The sequence below is a fragment of the Elephas maximus genome, chromosome 17, assembly GCF_024166365.1.
Source record: "Elephas maximus indicus isolate mEleMax1 chromosome 17, mEleMax1 primary haplotype, whole genome shotgun sequence".
NCBI classification, from domain to species: Eukaryota; Metazoa; Chordata; class Mammalia; order Proboscidea; family Elephantidae; genus Elephas; species Elephas maximus.
Genome location: NC_064835.1, coordinates 89,402,480 through 89,423,898, shown reverse-complemented (window position 1 = coordinate 89,423,898; position 21,419 = coordinate 89,402,480). Strand labels below are relative to the sequence as shown.

At 51.3% G+C, this 21,419-nt stretch overlaps 1 protein-coding gene across 1 annotated transcript in view; it reads left to right on the top strand.

Annotated features, from left to right (window-relative positions):
- The window catches only part of MAL (mal, T cell differentiation protein), a 28,935-nt gene extending 9,231 nt beyond the window's left edge, over window positions 1–19,704 (top strand). Inside the window, exons 2-4 of the mRNA XM_049857640.1 lie at window positions 13,596–13,763; window positions 15,260–15,385; window positions 19,494–19,704. Coding sequence (XP_049713597.1) covers window positions 13,596–13,763; window positions 15,260–15,385; window positions 19,494–19,568 — 369 coding nt within the window. The 3' untranslated portion in view covers window positions 19,569–19,704. The remainder of the gene's footprint in view (window positions 1–13,595; window positions 13,764–15,259; window positions 15,386–19,493) is intronic.
- Window positions 19,705–21,419: the final 1,715 nt, after the last annotated feature.

The following is a 21,419-nucleotide window of genomic DNA, read 5'->3' as shown; positions in this document are numbered from 1 at the left end:
GTCCCTGGGGTCACCAAGTGATGCACCTCCAGGGCCTGCCGTTCTCAGACACCACCCTCCACAGGGACTTCCTGATGGCCCTCCTCTCACCAAGGAGGGGCGGCTGAGGGGCACAGGTGGGGTGTTTCCTCTCCTGGGCGCAGGCCCAGGCCAGCCTGAGGGCAGCATCTTGCTTCCTGAGCCTCTCTCTGGTCCTGCCCTGCCAGCCAGGTACCAGGACGGGTGGGGCCATGCCTCGTGAATTCTGAGTGCCGCATGAATTGCTCTATCTGCCTGGAGGCCTAGGAGCCAGTTACCACGGGCATGGGAGTAGACCTTTCCAAAGTGACTTGTCATTGGTGTCAACGGAAGGGCATGGGATCAGGGCGGGGACAGCTTTCGCACGGGGTGTGCCCCCACCACACCCAGCCACCTTCTCGCCCTGGCTGCTCTGTGATGCTTCAGGCACTGTTGGTGCTTCTCACAGGACTGAGGGGGTCTTGCAGCAAGGGGGAGTCCCTGGGTGGTGCAAATGGTAAACAATCTCAGCCGCTGCCCGAAAGGTTGAAGGCTCGAGTCCACCCAGAGGCACCTGGGAAGAAAGGCCTGGTGGTCTACGTCTGAAAAATCAGCCACGGAAAACCCTGTGCAGCACAGCTCTACTCTGACACACCTGGGGTCCCCAGGAGTCGGAATCGACCCCACAGCGACTGGTGGGCTGGTGGGCTGGTTGGTGTCTTATGACTGTTTCCAAGGCCCCACTCCTCTCTATTGACGGCGGGGAAGCGTGGGGAAGGCACCTTTGGTGGAGGTGGGGTGGTGGGACGGTGGGGGTTAAGTCCTCTCCCCATCAGACCCAAGCTTAGCCATCATCTCGCCCCGACAGCACCCCTTCCCCGGCCTCGGCACAGTTATGCAGGCCCTTGCTTGTCGTCTGACCCCTGCCACGTCCTTGGCACAGGCTGGCTACTCTGAAACAGCTGTTCTCAGCGAGCGGGCACGCATCGGTGGGAGGAGGACTAGGGTCTTATTTATACCTTTTTTTTTTTAACGTCTACCAATCGCAAGATGAGTCCTTGAGGCAGAGGGTGAAACTGATGTTCTCATGTGTGGGCAACTGTTCCCAAGGGATACCCCCGGGACCCTGGAGGGGGCTGCTGGCTCCTTGTGGGTGGTTTCTTTGGCCGTTTGCAGGTATACAACCTGTTTTGTTTGTTTGCAAACCACATTACTGACCTTGGTGGCTCCTATCATTGCCTTCTGTTTTTCTTGTCCTGAAGCCACTCCTGTTTGGTCTAGTTTCACAGATTTTGTCTTTTACAGGTGGCTTGCCTGGCATTTTTCACGGAACCTCCTGTTTCTGTTTATCCTGCTGGGTTAAGCCACTGGGCAAAGGTGTGGTAGGTAAAAATTTTCCATCCGAATGGGGGCATGCCTGGCTGAAAGCCCTGAGTTCTGTGAATCTGAGAGTTTTCGTTCATTCAAGAAGCAGTGACTGGCCTCTGCCTAGTTCAGGGAGATGAGTATTAAGTCAGTGATCACTTAGTCATGCTGGTGGTGAGCCCTGTAGGGCAGAGGTATAGAGGGTGCTATGGAAGATGGGCCTCCCTGAGACTGAGGGCGGGTGGGATTCCAGGCCTGAACAGGGAGGGACAGACAGCCACAGAATGAGGACACAGCAGGGCGTGCTAGGAGGTGGGAGTGGGCCGGCAGGTGCCCAAGGTGGCCTCGTCCATGTTCTCTTGGCACTGTAAACTCCGGACCTGAACTGAGCCCCTAGCTCTTTGAATCCCAAATCTTTATCTCCCTCTTCACAAACAGACAGATTCCCTGAGTCCTGGTCTTGCCAAAGCTCTGCAGATTAGATAAAGGGACAGTGTCTACGCCTCTCTTGGGAGCATGATGGCATGAGGGGTCACTCTGGAAGGAAGGAGCCAGATGTCTATGTGGGGTCAGGAGGGCAGACCCACTGGTGTAGGTAAACAGGCAAGTGGTCTTCCCTTTGGGAGCAGCCCCAGAAGCCAGACTCCCAAAAAGCTACCTTCTCAGTGGGCAGAGCGGGAGGGGATCCCCACACAGAAAATCTGTTGACCTCCCAGACACCTCCCCACTGAGTCAAATAGTAAAGCCCATGCAAATTACCAGGCTCTGTGCACATCCAGGGCAGAGATCTTAGCTGACCACCCTTGCTGGGGGCCCCGGTTTTTTTCAGCTGTGCCTCAACCTGCTCTTGGAGAACCCAGAGCTTCTCAGTGGAGTCTGGTGGCTGGACTGAAGAGCGGGGAGAGGAAGGGAGAGACAGGTTCTCTTTGTTAGTCTGAGTCTTTGAATAAAGTCTGTCTCCGAGGACTGTACCTGCCCTGCAGCTGACTGTGGCCACTCTCAGTGATGAACGAATGAATGAATGAGTGAGCAAAGGAAGCACTCCTCTGACTAGCTGGGAGCTGAGTTCCTCAGTACGAGGAAGGTGAGACTTATACAAGAACCCGAGAAGCTGCTGTAAGTTGGGGTATATTTGCTTCCTGCCATCTCTGCCTCTCGGACCTCTTTTCTGAAGGGAAGAGCTGGGGGCAGATAGGACCCTGGGGAAGGTTTCAGTGTCATTGCTCTTCGGTCTTTTCCTCTGGCCTCGTCTCTGTGCACATTCTCCTCCCCTGCAGCTTGTGTCTTGTGAGTGCACCTTGGCTGCATTTCCCTCCTCTGCTGTATCTCACAAGGAGCCCTGGTGGCGCAGTGGTTAAGCGCTCGGCTGCTAACCAAAAGATCAGCAGTTCAAACCCACCAGCCACTCCGTGAGAGAAAGACGGGGCAGTCTGCTTCCGTAAAGATTTAAGCCTGGGAAACCCTGTGAGGTGGTTCTGCTTTGTTCTGTGGAGTCGCTAGGAGCCGGAGTCGGCTTGGTGGCAATGGGTTTGGTTTTGGGTTTTGCAGTAACTCACACACACACACAGAGGAAAACGCCCCCATCCTTTGTCTAACTCACAGACGGCTGAGTTTCTACAGTCAACAAAACCTTGCTGCTGCTAGCTGCCGCGGAGTCAGGGCCTGACTCATGGTGACCCCGTGTAGGACAGAGTGAAACGCAGCCCAGCCCTGTGCCAGCCTCACGATGCGTTGCAGAGCAGACCATTGTGACCCATGGGCTTTCCCACAGGGTTTTCACTGGCTGATTTTCAGAAGCGGATCATCAGGCCTTTCTTCCTAGTCCACTTTAGTCTGAAAGCCCTGCTGAAACCTGCTCGGCCTCCCAGCAGCACATAAGCGCCCCCTGCAGGACGGAGGATGTCTGCACATGAGGTGCATTGGCAGGGAATCGAACCCAGGTCTTCCGCATGGAAGGCGAGAATTCGACCACTGAATCACCACCGCCCCACCCACAAAACCTTAGAGCTGTGCAAAGACTGCTGACCTTCTTTTGAGCACACAGTTGTTGTGCCGGTCAGATTACCTACCCAAAATGAAACGTCCTCCTGGCATTGAAATAACCCTTGCCCACTAGAACAGTCCGGTGATTGTACTGCCCACAAGAACACACAAGACTTGGAGCCCGGCAGCTGGGACAAGTCCACAGTGCAGCCCGGCTGGCATGGCCGTCTTTTCTTGTCCTTCCCAGTGAAGCAACGTTTACTCAATGACCAAAGTGGAGGATGACTTAGTTAGCAGTGGGTGCACAGCCCGTGTTCTGTGGCCAGTTCCCTTGGCTTCTCCAGAAGTCGAGGTACAGACTTCTGTTCACGTGCGTCTTCAGGGGAGCAGGCTACAGCTCATGCTTCAGGGGAATTCTAAGGCTGGGCTCCGAGGGGTTTACATCTTGACGTTCTTTGGAAGATTCGCCGCTTATCTGGACCCCCCCCCCCCATTTTAATGACTCCCAGAAAAATATCCAGACAATCTGAGCAAACTCCTCCGTTTACTGCCTACCGCAATTCTGTGGCAGAAACACTGTGGGACTGTGAGCGCAGAGCAATTTAGCTTTCAGGCACACGAGCGTGGAAACTCTGTGAATCCCAAGAATGTGTCAGAGAATTCCTTTTTCTCCTTTTTATAACCCAGGCTCATTGTTTGAAGGAGGGCTTTTTCATAGTTTTATGTCCTTTGCGTTTCCTTCTGCAAAGGCACACAGATTTTATCTACTTTCTATTCTGAGAGATCATAGTTTTTTCTCTTTCCGATGTTTTTGAAGTTATTTTCTAACTCTGGGTTCCAACAAGATTTGGCTTGAAATCTCAGCTCTGCTGGACTGAATTTAGAACGTTGCACTCTGATTCCTGCTCATGCTGATGGGTGGTTTCCAGTAGTGAAATACCCAGGTGGGGAGGGGCCTCAGATCACCCAGCTCAAACCCCCAGCCCCCCTTCACAGACAGCGAGGCTGTGTCCCAGCGTATAGAGGACCACCAAGGATGAGCTACTCCCACGTTCAAGACAAAACAGGGGTGGAAGCTTGAGAAAAGCAAACTCTAGGCTGACACTTGGCACCGAGAGGCCAGGGCAGGAGCTGGAGAGGAGCTCTGGAGACCAGGCCGGGCACTGGGGACAGCAGCCATCAGAAAATCATCCACAGGCTTATGTTATGAAAACAAACGCGTTACGAGGCCTTTGGCAAAGCGCCTGGGGTGTCTGTTTCTTGTCCTACAATTCTGCTTCCGTCCAGTTGAGTCAGACTCTGGGCATGAGACCTGGGCATCGATGCCTTTTCAAAGGTGTCTCTGCTGATTCTAACGTGGAGTCAGGGCTGAGGACCGCGGAGCCTTAGCCCAAGCCCTGTCCGTGTTTTCCAGCTTAGCATCTGGGGCCCAGAGCCAGAATTCAGCCCAGCCCAGGTGTGCTGAGCCCTTGGACCACCCAACTTGGGGTCCTTTGTCTGAAGCCACCTTTTTCTGCTGCGCCACCTCTGTGGTGACAGCCTGCCCTGGCCGTGGGCAGGTGCAGGGTGAGAAGTCTGGCTTGCTGACAGAAATGAGTGGAAACTGGGGACCGTGCCTTCACTTAGGTGAACGATGTTTTCTAAATATCACCTCTGAGCATTTGCTGCCTCAGCTGGGGGCACCTAGAGTTTTCTTTACAAAGGGAAATGCTTGAACCCTCACCTACCCTCTTGCTCTTGACAAATGTTTGTCTAGTGTGGTCCTGCAGCCAGGACAGGGTAGATTGCTCACTGCCCAGGAACCCTTATCGCTCGGGTGTGGTTCTGTTTGCCCTCTGTACACTTAGTAGGTGGAGTGGGCTGGACCTGCCGTGGTTCCATGATTCATGCTGACAGAACTTTCCACAGAGCGGGCTCGGGTGGGCCTTCGTGGCCAAGCCGTCAGCCGTCAGTCCTGTCTCAGGGCTGACACTCCCCCTAGCCCCATCTCTGCCATTCCCTGCCCCCACTTTTTGTAGGCCTCCCCAGCCTTCCAGGACCCCACAGTTGTTTGGCGTATGTATACCCTTTCCGCCTCCAGGAAAGCCACTCCTGACCCTTCGACCAGGCTAGCGAGTCACACCTACCTCTCCCTTGGAGCCTGGATTAAGGCTGTGCCCAGTCCAGGCTGCTTTGCTGGCTCCGAGCTGGTTATCATCCTGCACTATAATTGGCTGCTTGACTATCTGTTCCCCCAGGAAGCTGACCTCCTGGGTGAGACTGCCCCCAGTAGTTGGGTGATGCAGGAGCCCTCAGCCAGTCCTGGAAAGCCCACAGTGTGGGGAGGTACCTGTAATTGCCAGAGAGACTGAATACCTTGTTATGGATTGTATTGTGTTCCCCCAAAATATGTGTGTAAATCCTAACCCCATACCTGTGGATGTAATCCCATTAGTGTGTAAGATTTTCTTTGTTATGTTAATGAAGCCACGTTAGTGTAGGGTGTGTTTTAAGCCAATCACTTTTGAGATATAAAAGGACAGATTAGGGAAGGAAGCCCGAATGAGATAAAGACAGATGCCATGTGGAGATCTCTAGTTGCCGTCCAGTGAATTCCGACTCATAGTGACCCTATGGGACAGAGTAGAATTGCCCCATAGGGTTTCCAAAACTGTAATATTTTCAGAAGCAGAATGCCACATCTTTCTCCTGCAGAGCGGCTGGTGGGTTCAAAACGCTGATCTTTCGATTAGTTGCCGAGCACTTAACCACTGTACCACCAGGGCTCCTTAAAAAGAACACTAGAGAAGCTGAAACAAGGATTTTCCCCCAGAGCAGACAGAGAGAGCCTTCCCCTAGAGCTGATGCCCTGAATTTGGACTTCTAGCCTCCTGAACTGTGAGAAAATAAATTTCTGTTTGTTAAAGGCACTTACCTACGTGTGGTATTTCTGTTACAGCGGCACTAGGTAACTAAGATACCTTCATCCAGCAATGCAGTGGAAAATCTCCTCGGGGCTCACAGCCCACAGATGCTGTGGGAGACAGGTGCCCACAGGTGAGCTAGCAAAGCCGAGAGGAGCCTCTGCTCAAGCTCAGGTCTCACAGATCCCAACCTGCTCTGCCCCAACATTCTCCCAACAGCCCATGGCTGCTCCACGGAGAAGTCTGCAAGGAAGGAACATGACTCAGTGGCAAAACTGGGACATGAAGCCATTTCTGTTTCCAGGGCACTGCTCCCAGGAGGAGAATCTCTCCTCTGCTCAGCATTGTGCCCTCTCACAGTTGTTCTGCACCCACCCTCCCAGTGGTTCACCTGTGACTTTCTCCCTGCAGTATCTGCTGCCTGGGTACCTCCTAGGCAGAGCTGTGAGTGGTACATGGAAGGCCCACTGTCCATCTTCTGGGATGAAGATCTTCTGTTTTTAATTATTTCATCTTTGCTGAGGAGATTAACATGATGCATAGCTTAAAATATGTTTCTGGATCAGTGGAGGAAATGGAATACATGTCTAATCACCTCCATGATCTTCCTTTGCCATGAGGCCAGAAGAGCTGCATGGTGCCTGGCTACCATTTACTGAACATTTAGATCAAGGAGTCTATGGAAGAATACTGATCAAAAGGTAGGTAATGAGGAACAGACTTCTCAAGAAATCCAGGTTTTCTGGAGCCATGGAGGTCAGATAACCCCTGAAACTATTAACCAGAAGAAATCTTTAAACCTTGGACTGAAACTATCCCTTGAAGTCATCTTTAAACCAAATAATAGTTCAGCTTAATTAGAAAAGAATGTCTGCATTAAGCATTATACTGTTTTAAAGAATTGTGTGTATGTCATCAAATTGACAACAGCAACTCAAAAGGATAGATGAGAAGCTTAGGAGAGTAGTGAGTTTGTGTTAATGGTGGTGAAATAGTTTGGAAAGGGCTGTTGAGAAAGTTTGCACAACTTGAAGAATGTAACCAGTGTCACTGAATTGCACAAGTAGAAACTGTTCAAATGGCGTATGTTTTGTGTGTGTATTTCCACCCGGGTATGTTTCTGGGACAAGGGGGTAGTAGCATCTTTCCTGTGAGAATGTCCCTGGAAACAGGTTTCCACAGCTCTTTCCAACTTGGAGGCTCCTGAGAGATGAGGCGCGCTCTCCCAGTGTCCCCCAATGGTGGGGTTAGAATGGGCCGTGGAGGAGGGGATGGGAGCCTGTGGTAGTAGAACTCATTTGTAAAATCCCCTTAAAACAGAATTTCTCACCTTGAAAACATAGGGTGAGTTAAGTAGGCCAGTCACAGAATTTCATATATTATATGATTCCATTCCTTTGAAAGCCCAGAATAGACAAATCTATAATGGGTGGTGCCCATCACACATGATGAATGCGCTCACTGCCAAAATGCAGCCGTCGAAAGCCCTGCGGAGCACAGTTCTACCTTGGCACGCACGGGTTTGCCCTGAGCTGGAATCCACTTGACACTGGATGGCAACTGGTTTGGTTTATAGAGACAGGAAGTAGATTAGAGGCTGCCTGGCGGGGTGGGGTGGGGGCGCGGGGGCAGGAAAGGTGGGGAGTGACTGGGGTAATAGCTCAAGAGTACAGGGTTTCTTTCTGAGGTGATAAAAATGTTCTAAAAGTGGACTGTGGTGATGATTGCTTAATCACTAGAAGCCATTGAATAGTGTACCTTAAATGGGCGAATTGTGTGGTATGTGAATTATATCTCAATAAAACTATTTAAAAAAGAGAGAGTTTCTCCCCACCAGCTCACTATGAAACCTCCCACTACAGAGAAACCATGCAAAGAAAGAAACTCGGCATAATTTTTAAGAGAATCATTTGCAAATTGGTGCACCCAGAGATAGGGTGGGGTCCAGTGGTCTACTGAGCGGACAGGAGCTTGGGTTGAGCATAGGGTGGGCTTTGTTATTGTGAACAGCTATGAACAGGCGTTCTTACCACAGACTCCAGGAATCTGCAGGAAACTGTGTATGTATGTGTGTGTGTGTGTGTGTGTGTGGTGTGTGCAGGGGCAGATTAACCAGTCAGCAAGATATGTACCAGTTTACAGTAAGCCAGGCACGCGTGGGCTTCACCGTGTGAAATTGCGTACTGCAGATTAGTAAGTAAGCACAATTAAGCCCGTGTGTACCTCAGGGCCCTGGTGGTGAGGTGGTTAAGAGCTGGGCTGCTAAACAAAAGGTCAGCAGTTTAAATCCAGCAGCTGCTCTTTGAAACCCCATGGGGCAGTTCTCCTCCGTCCTATAGGGTCACTGTGAGTCAGAACCAACTCAACAGCAGCGGGTTTTTCGGGTGTGTTACTTATTGGGTAATCCATCCCTGTGTGTGTGTGTGTGTGTGTGTGTGTGTGTGTGTATATAAGAGGGAGGGGAGAGAGCGTTTTCCAGGGAGCTGGATCATAGTCTACACCACATTGGAAAAGCACACACCCAAAACAAGTCAAGAGCCCAGATTAACTTGAGGTTCCGCTCCACAGAGGCTGCCAGGAACTCTGAGCCACAGTGTCCAGCACGCAGGCACAGGACTCTGGCAGGTAGTCGGCGCAGTGGCTTCACCTCTGACTTCCCCTCGTTTTCCTATCCCCCAACTTCACCAGTTGGGTTTTTTCTTGTTGGGCATAAGCCCGTAAGCCCTTTTGCACAAGCACTTGTGGAACAAGCCTGGGTGTCAGTCAAGCCATCAATCAAACCTTGGCTATGGCGGAGGACGCAGCAAGATTGCTAACAGGTCTCCTTAGAAGCTCTATTGTAAAGATTAGTTTGTGGTCCAGGTAGAAACCTCATGCTTTGATTTCATGGCGCAGGGGCTTACAAATGACCTTTAAGGGTCCTGTCTGGTCCAACCGTTCTTTACATGACTGTCTTTTGAAAAACTTGGGGAAGCCCAGGACCCTGATAGGAGAAACAAGAGTTGATAGCAGCCAGTTAGTTATCTCTTGCTGTATTCAACAGCCTGAGCTAAACAAGCCTGGGACCAGCTCCCTGGGGCTGGGAGGTCATCAGGCCTGGTTGATGATAAAAGATCCATTTGCTAAAAGTCCCTTCTTGTCAATTTCTATTTACAGGACCTTCCGTTTACATGACCTGGCTGGCACACGGCACACGTATACATATCTAATCAAGAAAACCCCTTATTACTCTGCTTCCCTTGTGGAACTTCGGTCCTTGTGTTCAATTCAGAGAATGACTTACAAAGCCCTGAGACTGTTGTCTTCTTCCTCCTGCCTTTACCGAAAGGGTTTCCTACAGGAGCTGATAAGGATGATCTCCAAGACATATTGCCAAGTGAAAAAGCAAAGTGCAGAATAATGTTTATGGATGCACTGATTCGTTTAAAAAAATATATGCACAGACACACACACACAGACACATAGACACACATATGCACACATGCACACACACAGAGACACACAGGCACACACAGACACAGGCATGCACACACAGAGACACACAGGCACACATAGGCACACACAGGCACACACACAGATACCCACACAGGTAAACACATACCACACACACACACACACACACGGACAGACAGACACACACACACAGATAACCAGAAGCTAGTAACACTCTCTGGGGGAAACGAGGGTGAGAGGGAGACTTGCTGTTTTCTGTCTACTCTTCTGCCCCTTGGGCATTTATATAAATTCAAAATACAATAAACGCAAAACCCATTGCCATTGAGCTGATTCAGGCTCATGGTGACCCTGTAGGACAGAGTAGAGCTGCCCCGCAGGGTTTCCAAGGAGTGGCTGGTGAGTTAGAACTGCCAACCTTTTGGTTAGCAGCCGAGCTCTTAACCACTGTGCCACCAGGGCTCTTCCAAATAAATAAATAGATCAGTCTGATTTTTTTAAAACAATTTAAAATAAAATTTTAAACACAAATAAAGGTACGGCGCTTAAAACCCCCCTCAGCACCCTGCCGAGCCCTCCATTGTCTTCAGCATCCATGGGTGTGGGCTGCCTCTCAGAGAAGCTCTGACCCCCCTCCCCCCGCCCAGGCCCTGTCACCCTGGGCTCTGGCCTGTGACCTCTGGGCCTCACTGTCAGAGCTCCTCGCCCAAGCACTAGGCCCACAGGGCTGCCCCCGCATGAACGCCAGTTCTACCTTCCTTGCTGGCCTGCAGCCCACCTCCTGTTGTCCCACCTGCCCAAAACCACAGGGCTGTCACACATGGGTGCCTTTTTGTCCCCGTTCCTTTGCCCTTGATCCTCTGCTCTGAGTATCCACATGTGACCCAGGCCCCTTCCCAAAGGCCTCTACCTCTGGGGAGCCTTCCTGAGCCCTGGAATTGGGTCAAGGCTCCCGTATCCTGGACCACCCACCTGAAGCCTGTGTGTTCCTCAGGGGCGAGTCCACTCGTGGTGGCTCACTGACTCTAGCACAAGTGGCCAGCACACAGCCTGCCCTCAGTGAGTGCTTGGTGAACAAGCGGGGGCTGAGAGTTTACAGAAAACCTGATGCAGATGTCAGAGGACGATCCTTAGCCTGGAATCCTGACCATCATTACAGTGCAATGGATTACTTGATATGTCCTTTCTCACCACGGTCTTGTAACTCTCACCAAATGACTAGGTGGGGGTTATGCAAATGAGGTGTATGTGGCCCACCAAGGGGATTGGACAGCTTGCTAATAATACAAATAAGGTACATGGCACCCTTGTGGGAGTGACACTATGCGAATAAGGTATATGGGACCCTAACGACGGGATTGGTTAGTTTTGCCATCCCGCTAGGCTTAAAATGAGCGATCCCAGAGGCAGAAGGGAGGCCCTCACAACCACCAAGAAGAAGAGCTAGGAGTGCATTCTTTGGGACCCGGGATCCCTACTGAGAACCTCCTAGATCCAGGAGACAGAGAGAGAGAGTTGTAACACCAAACATACAAGAGACAGCAGGAAGAAATGGCAGCAGCAGAGGCAGCAGAATCAGGAGACCCGTAGAAGATGGTGCATTGGGCTTCCCAGCCCACTGAGCGAGAAAGTTGAGTGCCTTCAGCCAGGAGGCTTCCTGGCAGAGTGGGGTGCCTCTGGGCACTTATCAGCAGAGCTAAAAGAGCTTTGTAACACTTGCCTGAGCAGGGAAGAGGCCAAGGGGCCAGAGAGAGGTGTCCCTGTGGGCACATCCGAGAAGAGGCTGCTCTAATAGAAGAACTGTATCTTGAGTGTTCCCGAGCCTGAATTGTAACCTGTAACTTCCCTAATAAACCCCATAGTTGTGAGTATTGTCTTCGAGTTCCATGCGGCTATTGCGATGAATTACCAAACCCAGCAAAGAAGTAGAGAGTGCCATGGGAGGGACAGCTGGTGTCAGGACTGGTTAAAAGGTCCGAGGGAGGAGGCATGTGTGACCTCCACCTCCTAGGAATCAGCCTGGGGTTGTTGAGGCCGATCGTGATTCTCCTCCCCCTCATGAAGTTAGAGGAGGTCAGGCAACACCCCCACCATGACATTTTCACAATGATTCACATCTCAAGCCAAGTGGGGAAAATTCAAGCTGAGGGAGAAAAAGTAAAACGACTCACAAACCAGGATCTGAGAGTCACCTTCTCACATCTGCCATTTCCAGGTACCATTTGTGCATTTATTTACCTCGTACGTATTTTACAGCTAATTTTTCCCCCAAAATAATCAGGTCACTACCATAAAAATCATGGCTTTTGAATTGTGGTTTTGGTGAAGAATATTGAATATACTATGGATGACCAGAAGAACAAACAAAACAGTGCTGGAAGAAGTATAGCTAGAATGCTCCTTAGAAGGGAGGATGGTAAGACTTCGTCTTATGTACTTTGGATGTGTTATCAGGAGGGACCAATCCCTAGAGAAGGACATCATGCTTCATAAAGTAGAGGGTCAGCAAAGGCGAGGAAGACCCTCAACAAGATGAATTGACACAGTGGCAGCAATGATAGGCTCAAGCGTAGCAATGATTATGAGGATGACACCAGACCAAGCACTGTTTCCTTCTGCTATGCATAGGGTCACTCTGAGTCAGAACTGACCTAAAAACAACAACAATAATAAAAATAAAGTCTTTGAATGCTGACCTTCACCTGCAGGTCAGCGACGGGTGGGCAAGGTGAGCTGAGTCTCCACTGGAGTGAAGAAGGACAAGGAAGAGAAGCACAGAAAGTCTTGACTTGGATTTGCACAGGCGGGGTCTGTGATGGGAAGGGCAACTGTGGCTTCGAGGGATGTTCCTGGCTTGCTGTCTGATCCTTGAGCTCCTCTTTGAGAACACTGGGCTCACTGGCCCTGGGGACATCAACCCTGGTGTCTTCTGGAGAATCATGGGGGAGTGCCTCTCTAGTGCCCACCCTAAGCCATCCAAGGAAACAGAGCTCACCTGCTGCCTCCTCACCCAACCCAGCCCCGGTAGCCAGGGCACTGCTTCCTGGACTTAGGGATTTGGGAATCAAATTTCCAAAAAATGTACTAATGACATAAACCCAAAACCAAACCCATCGCTGTTGAGTCGATTCCAACTATGGCGACCCCAGGAGTTACGGCGTAGAACTGCTCTATAGGATTTTCTTGGCCGTAATCTTTACAGAAGCAGATCACCATGCCTGTTTTTCTGGGCAGGTTTGAACTGCCAACCTATCGGTTAGTAGTCGGGCGCCACCCAGAGACATTACTAACACAGTGTGGCTAGTTTATTTTGCCAAGTAAAGACCAAAAGTATCTGGTTGTAATTATTTCTTAAAAGAAAAGATATTTTAATACCAAAAAAGTAGAAGGACATAATCTCAGAATAAAGGACAGCCCTTCTCATGATGATACTGGATGACGGAAAGCCTTCTTTGGAATAATGAGTTACTTAACTTGCCTGTGCCTCAGTTTCCTCATCTGGTAAATAGGGTAATACAGTACCTCCCTCACAGGGTTGCTGTGAGGATTAACTGAGTTGGTGTTTGTAAAGTGGTTAGGACAGTGCCTGGCAGGTGACAAGCGTGACATGAAGCTAGATATAGCTAACTAGGTAGATGGATAGATACATAGATACTGTATTTCTAGAGATGAATAAAAACAAGCAACCTGTGATTGGGAAGACTGAGATTGGAGACCCAGCCTAGGGCCTTGGGATGGGGGGTGGGGGTGTAAGTGTAATTTTTTCTGTTCTCTTTGCCTCCTTCCCGTTTTTCTGCAACCCTAGAGACCCGCTGTGACCCGTGGTCTGGAGCCACTCTGGGCATGGGCTCTCCTCTGGGTCTGGCACTCACCCTCTGCCCCCACCTTCTGCAGGTCTTCGGAGGCCTGGTATGGATCCTGATTGCCTCCTCCCTGGTGCCCATCCCCCTGATCCAGGGCTGGGTGATGTTTGTGTCCGTGTTCTGCTTTGTGGCCACCACTGCTCTGCTCGTCCTCTACATGACTGGCGCCCACACTGGGGATACTTCCTGGGTCACCCTGGTGAGTGGTGGGGGCAGTGGTGGTGTAATGTTGGACTCTCTCTCCCGGGGCTGGCTTTTCCCATACTGAATGAAGCTGCCCTCACCTATGTTCTGAGGCTGAGCAGGCCCAAGCCTTCAGCTCAGAGCTGACCCCAGCAACCCAGGGCTCCCTGTAGCCAGGAACTAAGGAGAAGGAAGGGTAGAGGGCAGCTTTAGTTCCCTGCCTGGTTCGTACTGAACCTTCTCTGTTTTCTCCTGCATGACTGCCTTCTTCGTAGATAGTCAGCATTTCACCCCACCCCTTACCACCTGCATCTGCCTTTTGGCCTCTGCCATCATCCGTGTCAGCAGTTCAAATCTACCAGCCGCTCCTTGGAAACCTTATGGGGCAGTCCTATTCTGTCCTATAGGGTCACTATGAGTCAGAATCGACTTGACAGCAATGGGTTTTTTCAATCATCCAGGAGGGCTAGTGTCATCTTGAGGGAACAGGGTCCTGGAGGCTGGAGCTAGACCTTGGAGGACAGCTCCTGGGGACTGGCCTTGGCTGCACAGTGGTGAGGCCACACATACTGTACGGCTCCTGAGCCTCTGCCTCTTAAAGCAGGGTTGCCAGAGAAAGAAGAGGGGATGCAGAGGAGGCCTGTGCTCTTTATTCTGTATAAATTTTGCTTCGGGGCCCATGAAAGGGTAAAGCCCACTGTGGCGCAAGCAGTGTGCGATCAGCTGCTAACCACAGCTCTTAACCACTGCGCCATCAGGCTCCCCATGGAAGAAAGGCCGGGGGAGATCTTTATATTAAGATTACAGCCAAGAAAACCCTGTGGAACAGTTCTACTCTGTAACACAGGGGGCGCCAAGAGTCAAATGGACTCAGTGACAGCGGGTACGGGACGCCTGCATCTTATCCACCAAGGAAGGGTAGGGGGCCGCGGGCCAGCCTCTCCCTCGCAAAAGCTCTCAGACTTAGACTTTTGAAATCACCTTCAAATTACAACTACAAAACAAAACCTGGCTTCAGTACTTTGTTTTTAAATATACCAGGAGCCTAAAAACAAAATAAAACAAACATAGCCAAACAATGGGAAGGGCGTGGGCCCCTCTCACACTGTACTGTTCACTTGTCCTGGTCCCTTGCCACATCCAAGCCAGGATTGCAGGCACGTATGACATTCTCAGGCCCAGAACCAACTTCCACCTATTAAAACCCCAGGCTGCCCCAGCCTCCTTACCTGGTTCCACCTCAAGGGAAGCAGCATCCCTTCTTCATAAAAGTCATCACTCTGGCCCAAGACCAGTGAAGTAAGCCTGGCTGGGCAGCGTCTGTTAGCCCACTGGGTGAAGAGAGCACTGGGCAGAGGGACGTCAGGGTGCAGAGTAGGACGCAAAGGTAAGGAAGGGGCTGAGCCATGCTGGGCGAGGCGGGGGGCAGATGGGTCCTGCTGGGACTGTCTCCTCGTGGCTGCCGGTGGTGTCTGTTCTTCCCGTCTCTTGATGCCTCTTCTGGTCCTGCAGGATGCAGCCTACCACTCTGTCGCCTCCCTGTTTTACCTCAGCGCCTCAGTCCTGGAAGCCTTAGCCACCATCTTAATGCGTAATGGATTCACCTATAAACATTACCACGAAAACATCTCGGCTGTGGTAAGTGCCCCACTCGCCTGTGCCTGGGTGTGACAAGCCAAGCTGCATGCGTTCCTCACGAGCAGCTTCCATCTCCAGCTAACAGAAGCTCTGAGCTGGACACTGCCAGGCCCGCCCCTCCTGGGTTTTTGTTGTTGTTGTTCACTAACATTTTAATGAAGTACAACCTTCCCCTCAGTTCTGAAGAAACAAAGCCCAGGAGAAGAGAAGAGATGTGCCCAAGACTCCCTTCCTCCTCTGGTCAGTGCCTGCACTGACCCCGGCCCTGGGCTGGGCTGGGCTCAGGGCTGGGGCCTGGGGGCTTTGCGGAGGGCAGGAGTGTATGCAGATGAGAACTGTGAGCACTCAGTGGACAATCTCATTTAACCCTCTCAACAACCCTGTATATAGGCGGTGTTATTATAGCCACTTCATAGGTGGAGAACCAGCGCCCAGAGGATGTGGATAACCCCCAAGGTCACCAGTAGTGGGTAGCCAGAGGGCAAGCCTAGGTGCTCTGTCACCCCCACTCTGCACAGCGGGGGATCTGGCTGGCTGGGGCTGCTGCTTGCTTCTCCTAACTAGGGGTCATCTGTTTGCGCACCAGTCAGGGGCAGGGCAGTGCTGAGGCCAGGGCTGGGAAATCAAGTGGCCAGTATCTCCCCAAGCCTGGGGCTGGGGCTGAGGCTGTGGGGAGGCCCTTCCGGGCTCAGCATGTCCATACTACCAGCTGTGGGTGTTTGCTGCTGTGTTTAGGCCTTCGGTTCCTCATGATGGGATGGACATATTTTGCCTCACCAGCTCTGAGAAGCTGGGGGAGGAGGATGGGGAGGAAGCTCACTTCTCATCTTCACCATTTCCTCCAGAAGTCCCTCACACTTCCTGGGCCTTGGCTTTCTTGTGTGTAAAATGAGGTAATTCCTGCCCGTTTACCTCAGTGGTTGTGGAGACATTAAACAACTTCTCCCAAAGCCTCACGGTGAGCACAGCGGGGAGCTAGGGCTTGAACCAGTCTAACTCTTCACCCCATCAGCTGAACAAATAGGGCCACGGACCAGGGGGGCTGCAGGGTCAGCACAGCAAGTCATGACCTGGATTTTCTTTCAATGGAATGAGTGGAACAGATCGGAATTTCAGGCAGTAGAAACTGTATTGTTTCATACACCTTTCTTCAGAGTCACACGTGTATGCACCTGTACCAGAATACTAACTCACACTATAAAATGGGTCTTATTAATAAAAAGAAAGAAGTTTTAGAAATAGCCCTCTTTAGATTTCCAGAAACTAACCTACAAACTAGCAAATCCCAAGACTGACTGTGGCGACTGATCGCAAGGAGATGCCTGCCCCAGCTGCACCAAAGCTGCACCATCCCTCCCTTTTAGAAAGAGTAGAGCAGAGGCTGAGAGAAAACCCAAAGGGACGAGCACTGTTGAGCTTTGGGAAGGGACTTGGCGAGGGTGTCTCATCCTGCTCCCAGAGGGAGGGCCTAGGAAAAATTCCTCAGAAGCCTTGTCTGTATGGCCCCGGCCTCAGCCACAGGGAAGCCACATGCCCTCCTTAAGCTCCCAGCCTACCCCCTAGTTCCATAAACATGGCCACCTCAGACCACTTCAGGGTCCCTGGCTCCCTGTTCAAATGCCCTGCAGTATGGGAAGCCAGCACATCTCCCACCGGGCAGGGGCACCCACAGACAGCTTCTTGGTTGCTCTTCCTTCTGAGATGCTGGTAATTTGCCACCTCAGTCATCCTTCCAATGATTCTACTTCATGTCTCCCTCTCCCAGGAGAGCCCACCCCAACCCCAGAAGGCTTGTCTCCTAACAGACATCAGCAAAGCATTTGACAACAATTTCCCTAAAACTACTGTGGACAACGGTAATGAGATATAGACTGGGATGTGATGAGGGGGTTTTGTTTTTAATTCCCCCATATCCAGAACAGCCTGGCTGGGGGAAGGGAACAACTGGGTCTGACTTTTCTCTTTTACTTTTTGCCAAAGTGCAACATCCATACAGGGAAGTGCAGGGATTACAGTGTGTGGCTTGATGAGTTTTCATAAAGTGAGCTCACCTCACCAGCCTCCAGATTAAGAAATGGAACCGAAACAGCAGCCAGAAGGCCCCCCGTCTGGCATTTTTCTCTCAGCATTGTGTTAGTGAGAGTCATCCACAGCGCTGGGTGTACATATAGTGTCTTTATTCTGGTTGCTGGGTGGTATTCCACTGTGGGACTACACCAACATCTGTTTATCCCTTCCACAATTGGCTGTTCCCACATTTTCATTAGTTGAGTGGGTAAATATGAGCATGCCCACACAGAGTCAAACATCAAAATGCCAGAATCAAGCATCAAAATGTTCTCAGCAGGTGGAAACACTGGGCTGAAAGCACCAAGGTGACATAGAGACAGGGCGTAGGGTAAAGTCACACCTCTCAGAACGCCCATTGTGTCAGTGTGTGGGGAAGAAGGGGTCACGATTACTCAGGACTTAACCCCAGGTCCTGTCCACACCAAAACAAGCCCTTCAGACGGTCTTGGTGGCCAGTCCAGGGGATGTGGGGGAGGCACTTCAAAACCTTCTCCCACACTGCTGGCCTTTGGGAGCATCTAGCCTGCCTCTTGCCTGTCTCTGTGGCTCCTCATTAGGGCCTGCTCAGAAGCTGAGGTTCTCCCCTCTCCGTGGCTGGCTGCAGTGCTTCTGTGCCTAAGGGATCCCTGGGATCAATGCCAGTTGACTGAGGAGGGCTGGAGATTTCTGGAGCTCCTAACCGTTGTGGGCAATAATGGCAACAGTTTAGGGAAAGGGTTTCTGAAGGACAAGTGTGCCCATTCGTGCCCCAGCTCTAAAAGTCCCCATTGTGTCGTATCTTGACCTCACTTAGAAAAGAAGTCTCTGTTGTCTGTCCCCTGGGGAACTTTGGGACAACACAGCTGAGGTCACTTCTGCCAAGGGCTGCGATTGGGTCTGGAATTCTCCAGAAAGAGGACTGCTCCCGCGTGACTGAAGAGGCGTTTTATTGGTAGCACGTTTTGAGCGGCTGCTCACTCATGTGCGACTGTTCCTTTCAGACGGGGCACTGAGAGTTCCAGATGAGTTCCCTGAAATTCGTTATTCAATAACTTGGCTTACTCGTTGCCTCTGGCCAGTGAGGGCTGAAAACGCTTGCAAGTGTGGGGGAAGGGAGAGAGCGGACACAGTGGCGGCTGGTGTTTATGGGCATTTTCAAGAGTCACAGAAGCATAGCCACCCTAAATGTTGTGCCTGGACTGGAAACTGTTGACCCCACACCCCAGGGTCACGAAACCAGGTGCAGATATTTGACTCAGGAGCAGGCAAGCCCTTAGGGAGGCCAGCTGGCCAGAAGAGGGTCATGGGAGGGTAATGCCCAAGTGGAAAATAGCAAGTCAGAGCCTGACAGGCCACATGGTGACCACTGGCCACATTTCCAAGGCCTTTGCTTCCAGTGCCAAAATGGTAGACTGGATCTTCCTAACAGCTCTCTCAGTAAGCCCCCCTCCTTTTGGCAAAAGCTCAAAATTCCTACTCCCTTCCCTGTCCCCCACTTCCAATGGGGCCTGACTCCTTTATGCCTTTGAAATTAAGAATCCTGGAATAAAGATTCTAATAGGGACCTGAGAATGTCCAGGAAGCATGAAGACCTTTCTCAGCGCCAGCAAACCCATGTGTTTACATTCTCTTAGCTAAGGCTGCTGGGGTCACTGCTGGTAGACACTGGCCTCACAGGTGTGGGAGAAGACAAGTTTCTGTGGAGAGTTATTGATACTCACCTAGATGCTTGTATCTAGGGCCCTTGTTGCCAGTCAGCTGGCCCCAGCATCACGTTGTGCAATGGCCAATGGCAGATACTTGGCAGGCACATCTTGCAGCCAAGTGCAGTAGATGGTTAGGTCACTGGAGCCCTGGGGCCACAGCTGGGCTTTGTGGGAAACCATGTCGGCCATGAGTGATGGCAAGTCGTGGCAGCTCACACACTCTGGGTTTGTCACCCCTGAGCCACGCAACAAGCAGCCAGTGGGGCTGAGCAGTCAGTCGGCACAGTGCGGACAGCCACAGGGTTCACCCTTCCAGGTGCATTCTCATTAATGGGCACTTATCTTGGTTTCAGGTGTTTTCATACGTAGCCACTCTGCTGTACGTGACCCACGCGGTGTTTTCTTTAATCAGATGGAAGTCTTCGTAAAGCAGCAGCAGAACTTTAGCTGAAAACCCAGACGGTGTTAACTGATCGGCCAGCCTTCCAGCGTAACTTTTTAGAATGCAGGAATGCTCTCCATGGTGGGGAAAAAAAAGACAAAAAAAAAAAAAAAAGCAGTAGTCTGTTTCTTGTGATGTTATGTTTACCCTCCCACATTCCTCACGTCAGGGGTTGGGGCTTGCTGTGTTTAACCTCCAAGCATTGAGCTGTCTTTCTAGGGTCATTTCCCATTTGTGAAAGGGGATGTGGGCATAGAAAGTGGGGATTATGGCCTGAGAGACCACAAAACGAGGATCCTCTGCTGGTCCCTGGACCTGATCTTGAGAACTGTCTGTGGGAATTGTCCACCAGCCTTTCTGAGCCGCCCGTCTCGTGGCATATTTTAAGTCTTCATGGGTATTCTGCATGACAAAGGGACTAAAACTCACCCAACACATATTTGCAGATGTCCACCGTGGCAGACTATAAACCTTTGAAATACTTACTTTATAAAATGGCTTCATGCTCTACACATTTATGGAGTGTTTTTGGGGGTTTTGTTTTTAATGCCCCGTATCGGATTCGACTCGACAGCAGTGGGTTTGGTTTTGTGTTTTATCAGGAACACTAACCATCACTCGGCTTTCTGTCTGAGAAATTCTCTGGCTTAAGAGACAGCATCACACGAAGGTCCAGGTGATGCCGCGTGCACCCGGCCACTGCAGCCCTCGAGACGGGGGGCTGGGTATCCCCCTCCCTGAGCTGTGCACTCTGTTCAACAACAGGATGTCTAGTGTGCCCCCTCCCCACCACCAATGTCCATGTGTGTCCATGCCTCTGAAGTGCTGGAGCCGTACAGCCACCAAAGAGCTCGCCAAGGAGGCTGCCAGGGCCCAGTGCTCAGCCACCATCTGCACAAAACAGCAAAGCTTTGTTTACCAGCTGCCAGCCAGGTGGCTCCTTCCTTGCTCCGACAAGACAGAGTGATCTATGTTCAAATAGAACTTCCTTTAAGTCAAAGGAAAACAAGATGCAGAGGTTTCCTTTCACTCTTCGTAAAGCTGATCAAAAACGTTCCAGGCAGTGTGCTCTGTATACTGTCGTCCCGGTGCCCAGGTAGCAGGGACAACTGCACATAAGCAAGGCATGCACACGGTTACTTACTAGTCTATAGTGCACGATTTCACCTGTTTCCACCACATCAAAGGTGCCGTGAAGCCCACGTGAAGTTGTGCACGACAGATCAGTAAGTAAGCACAAGTAAGCCCGTGTGTACCTTGCTTACTGGTCAATCCGCCCCTGCCATTAGTGATGTGGATGACAAACCATTCTTAGAATTTGCTCGGGCCACTCCACGTCAGAGAAAGGGGACTGGACTGCAGTGTGAAGGGAAGTGAGTGGAAAGAAGGTGGCCCAGCGGTGAATGCCATGACTCAGCTGTGAGGTGTCTGGGTTGAAGGGAGACAGGGTGATTCGGAAGGACAGCGCTGAGTTATGAATCCCAGCAGCCCAAGCCAGGTCGCCGTCGAGTCAGTTACGACTTGTCGCGACCCCACGTGTGCAGAGCAGCGTTGTGCTCCACAGGGTGGTCAATGGCTCCACAGGGTGGTCAGTGGCTCCACAGGGTATTCAGTGGCTCCACAGGGTCTTCAGTGGCGCCACAGGGTCTTCAGTGGCTCCACAGGGTCTTCAGTGGCTCCACAGGGTCTTCAGTGGCTCCACAGGGTCTTCAGTGGCATCTCTGGAAGCAGATTGCTGACCTTTCCTCCGAGGTGCCTTCTGATGGGCTTGAACTGCCAACCTTTTGGTTAGTAGTCAAGCACTCAGCCTTTTGGTTAGTAGCCAAGCACTCAACCA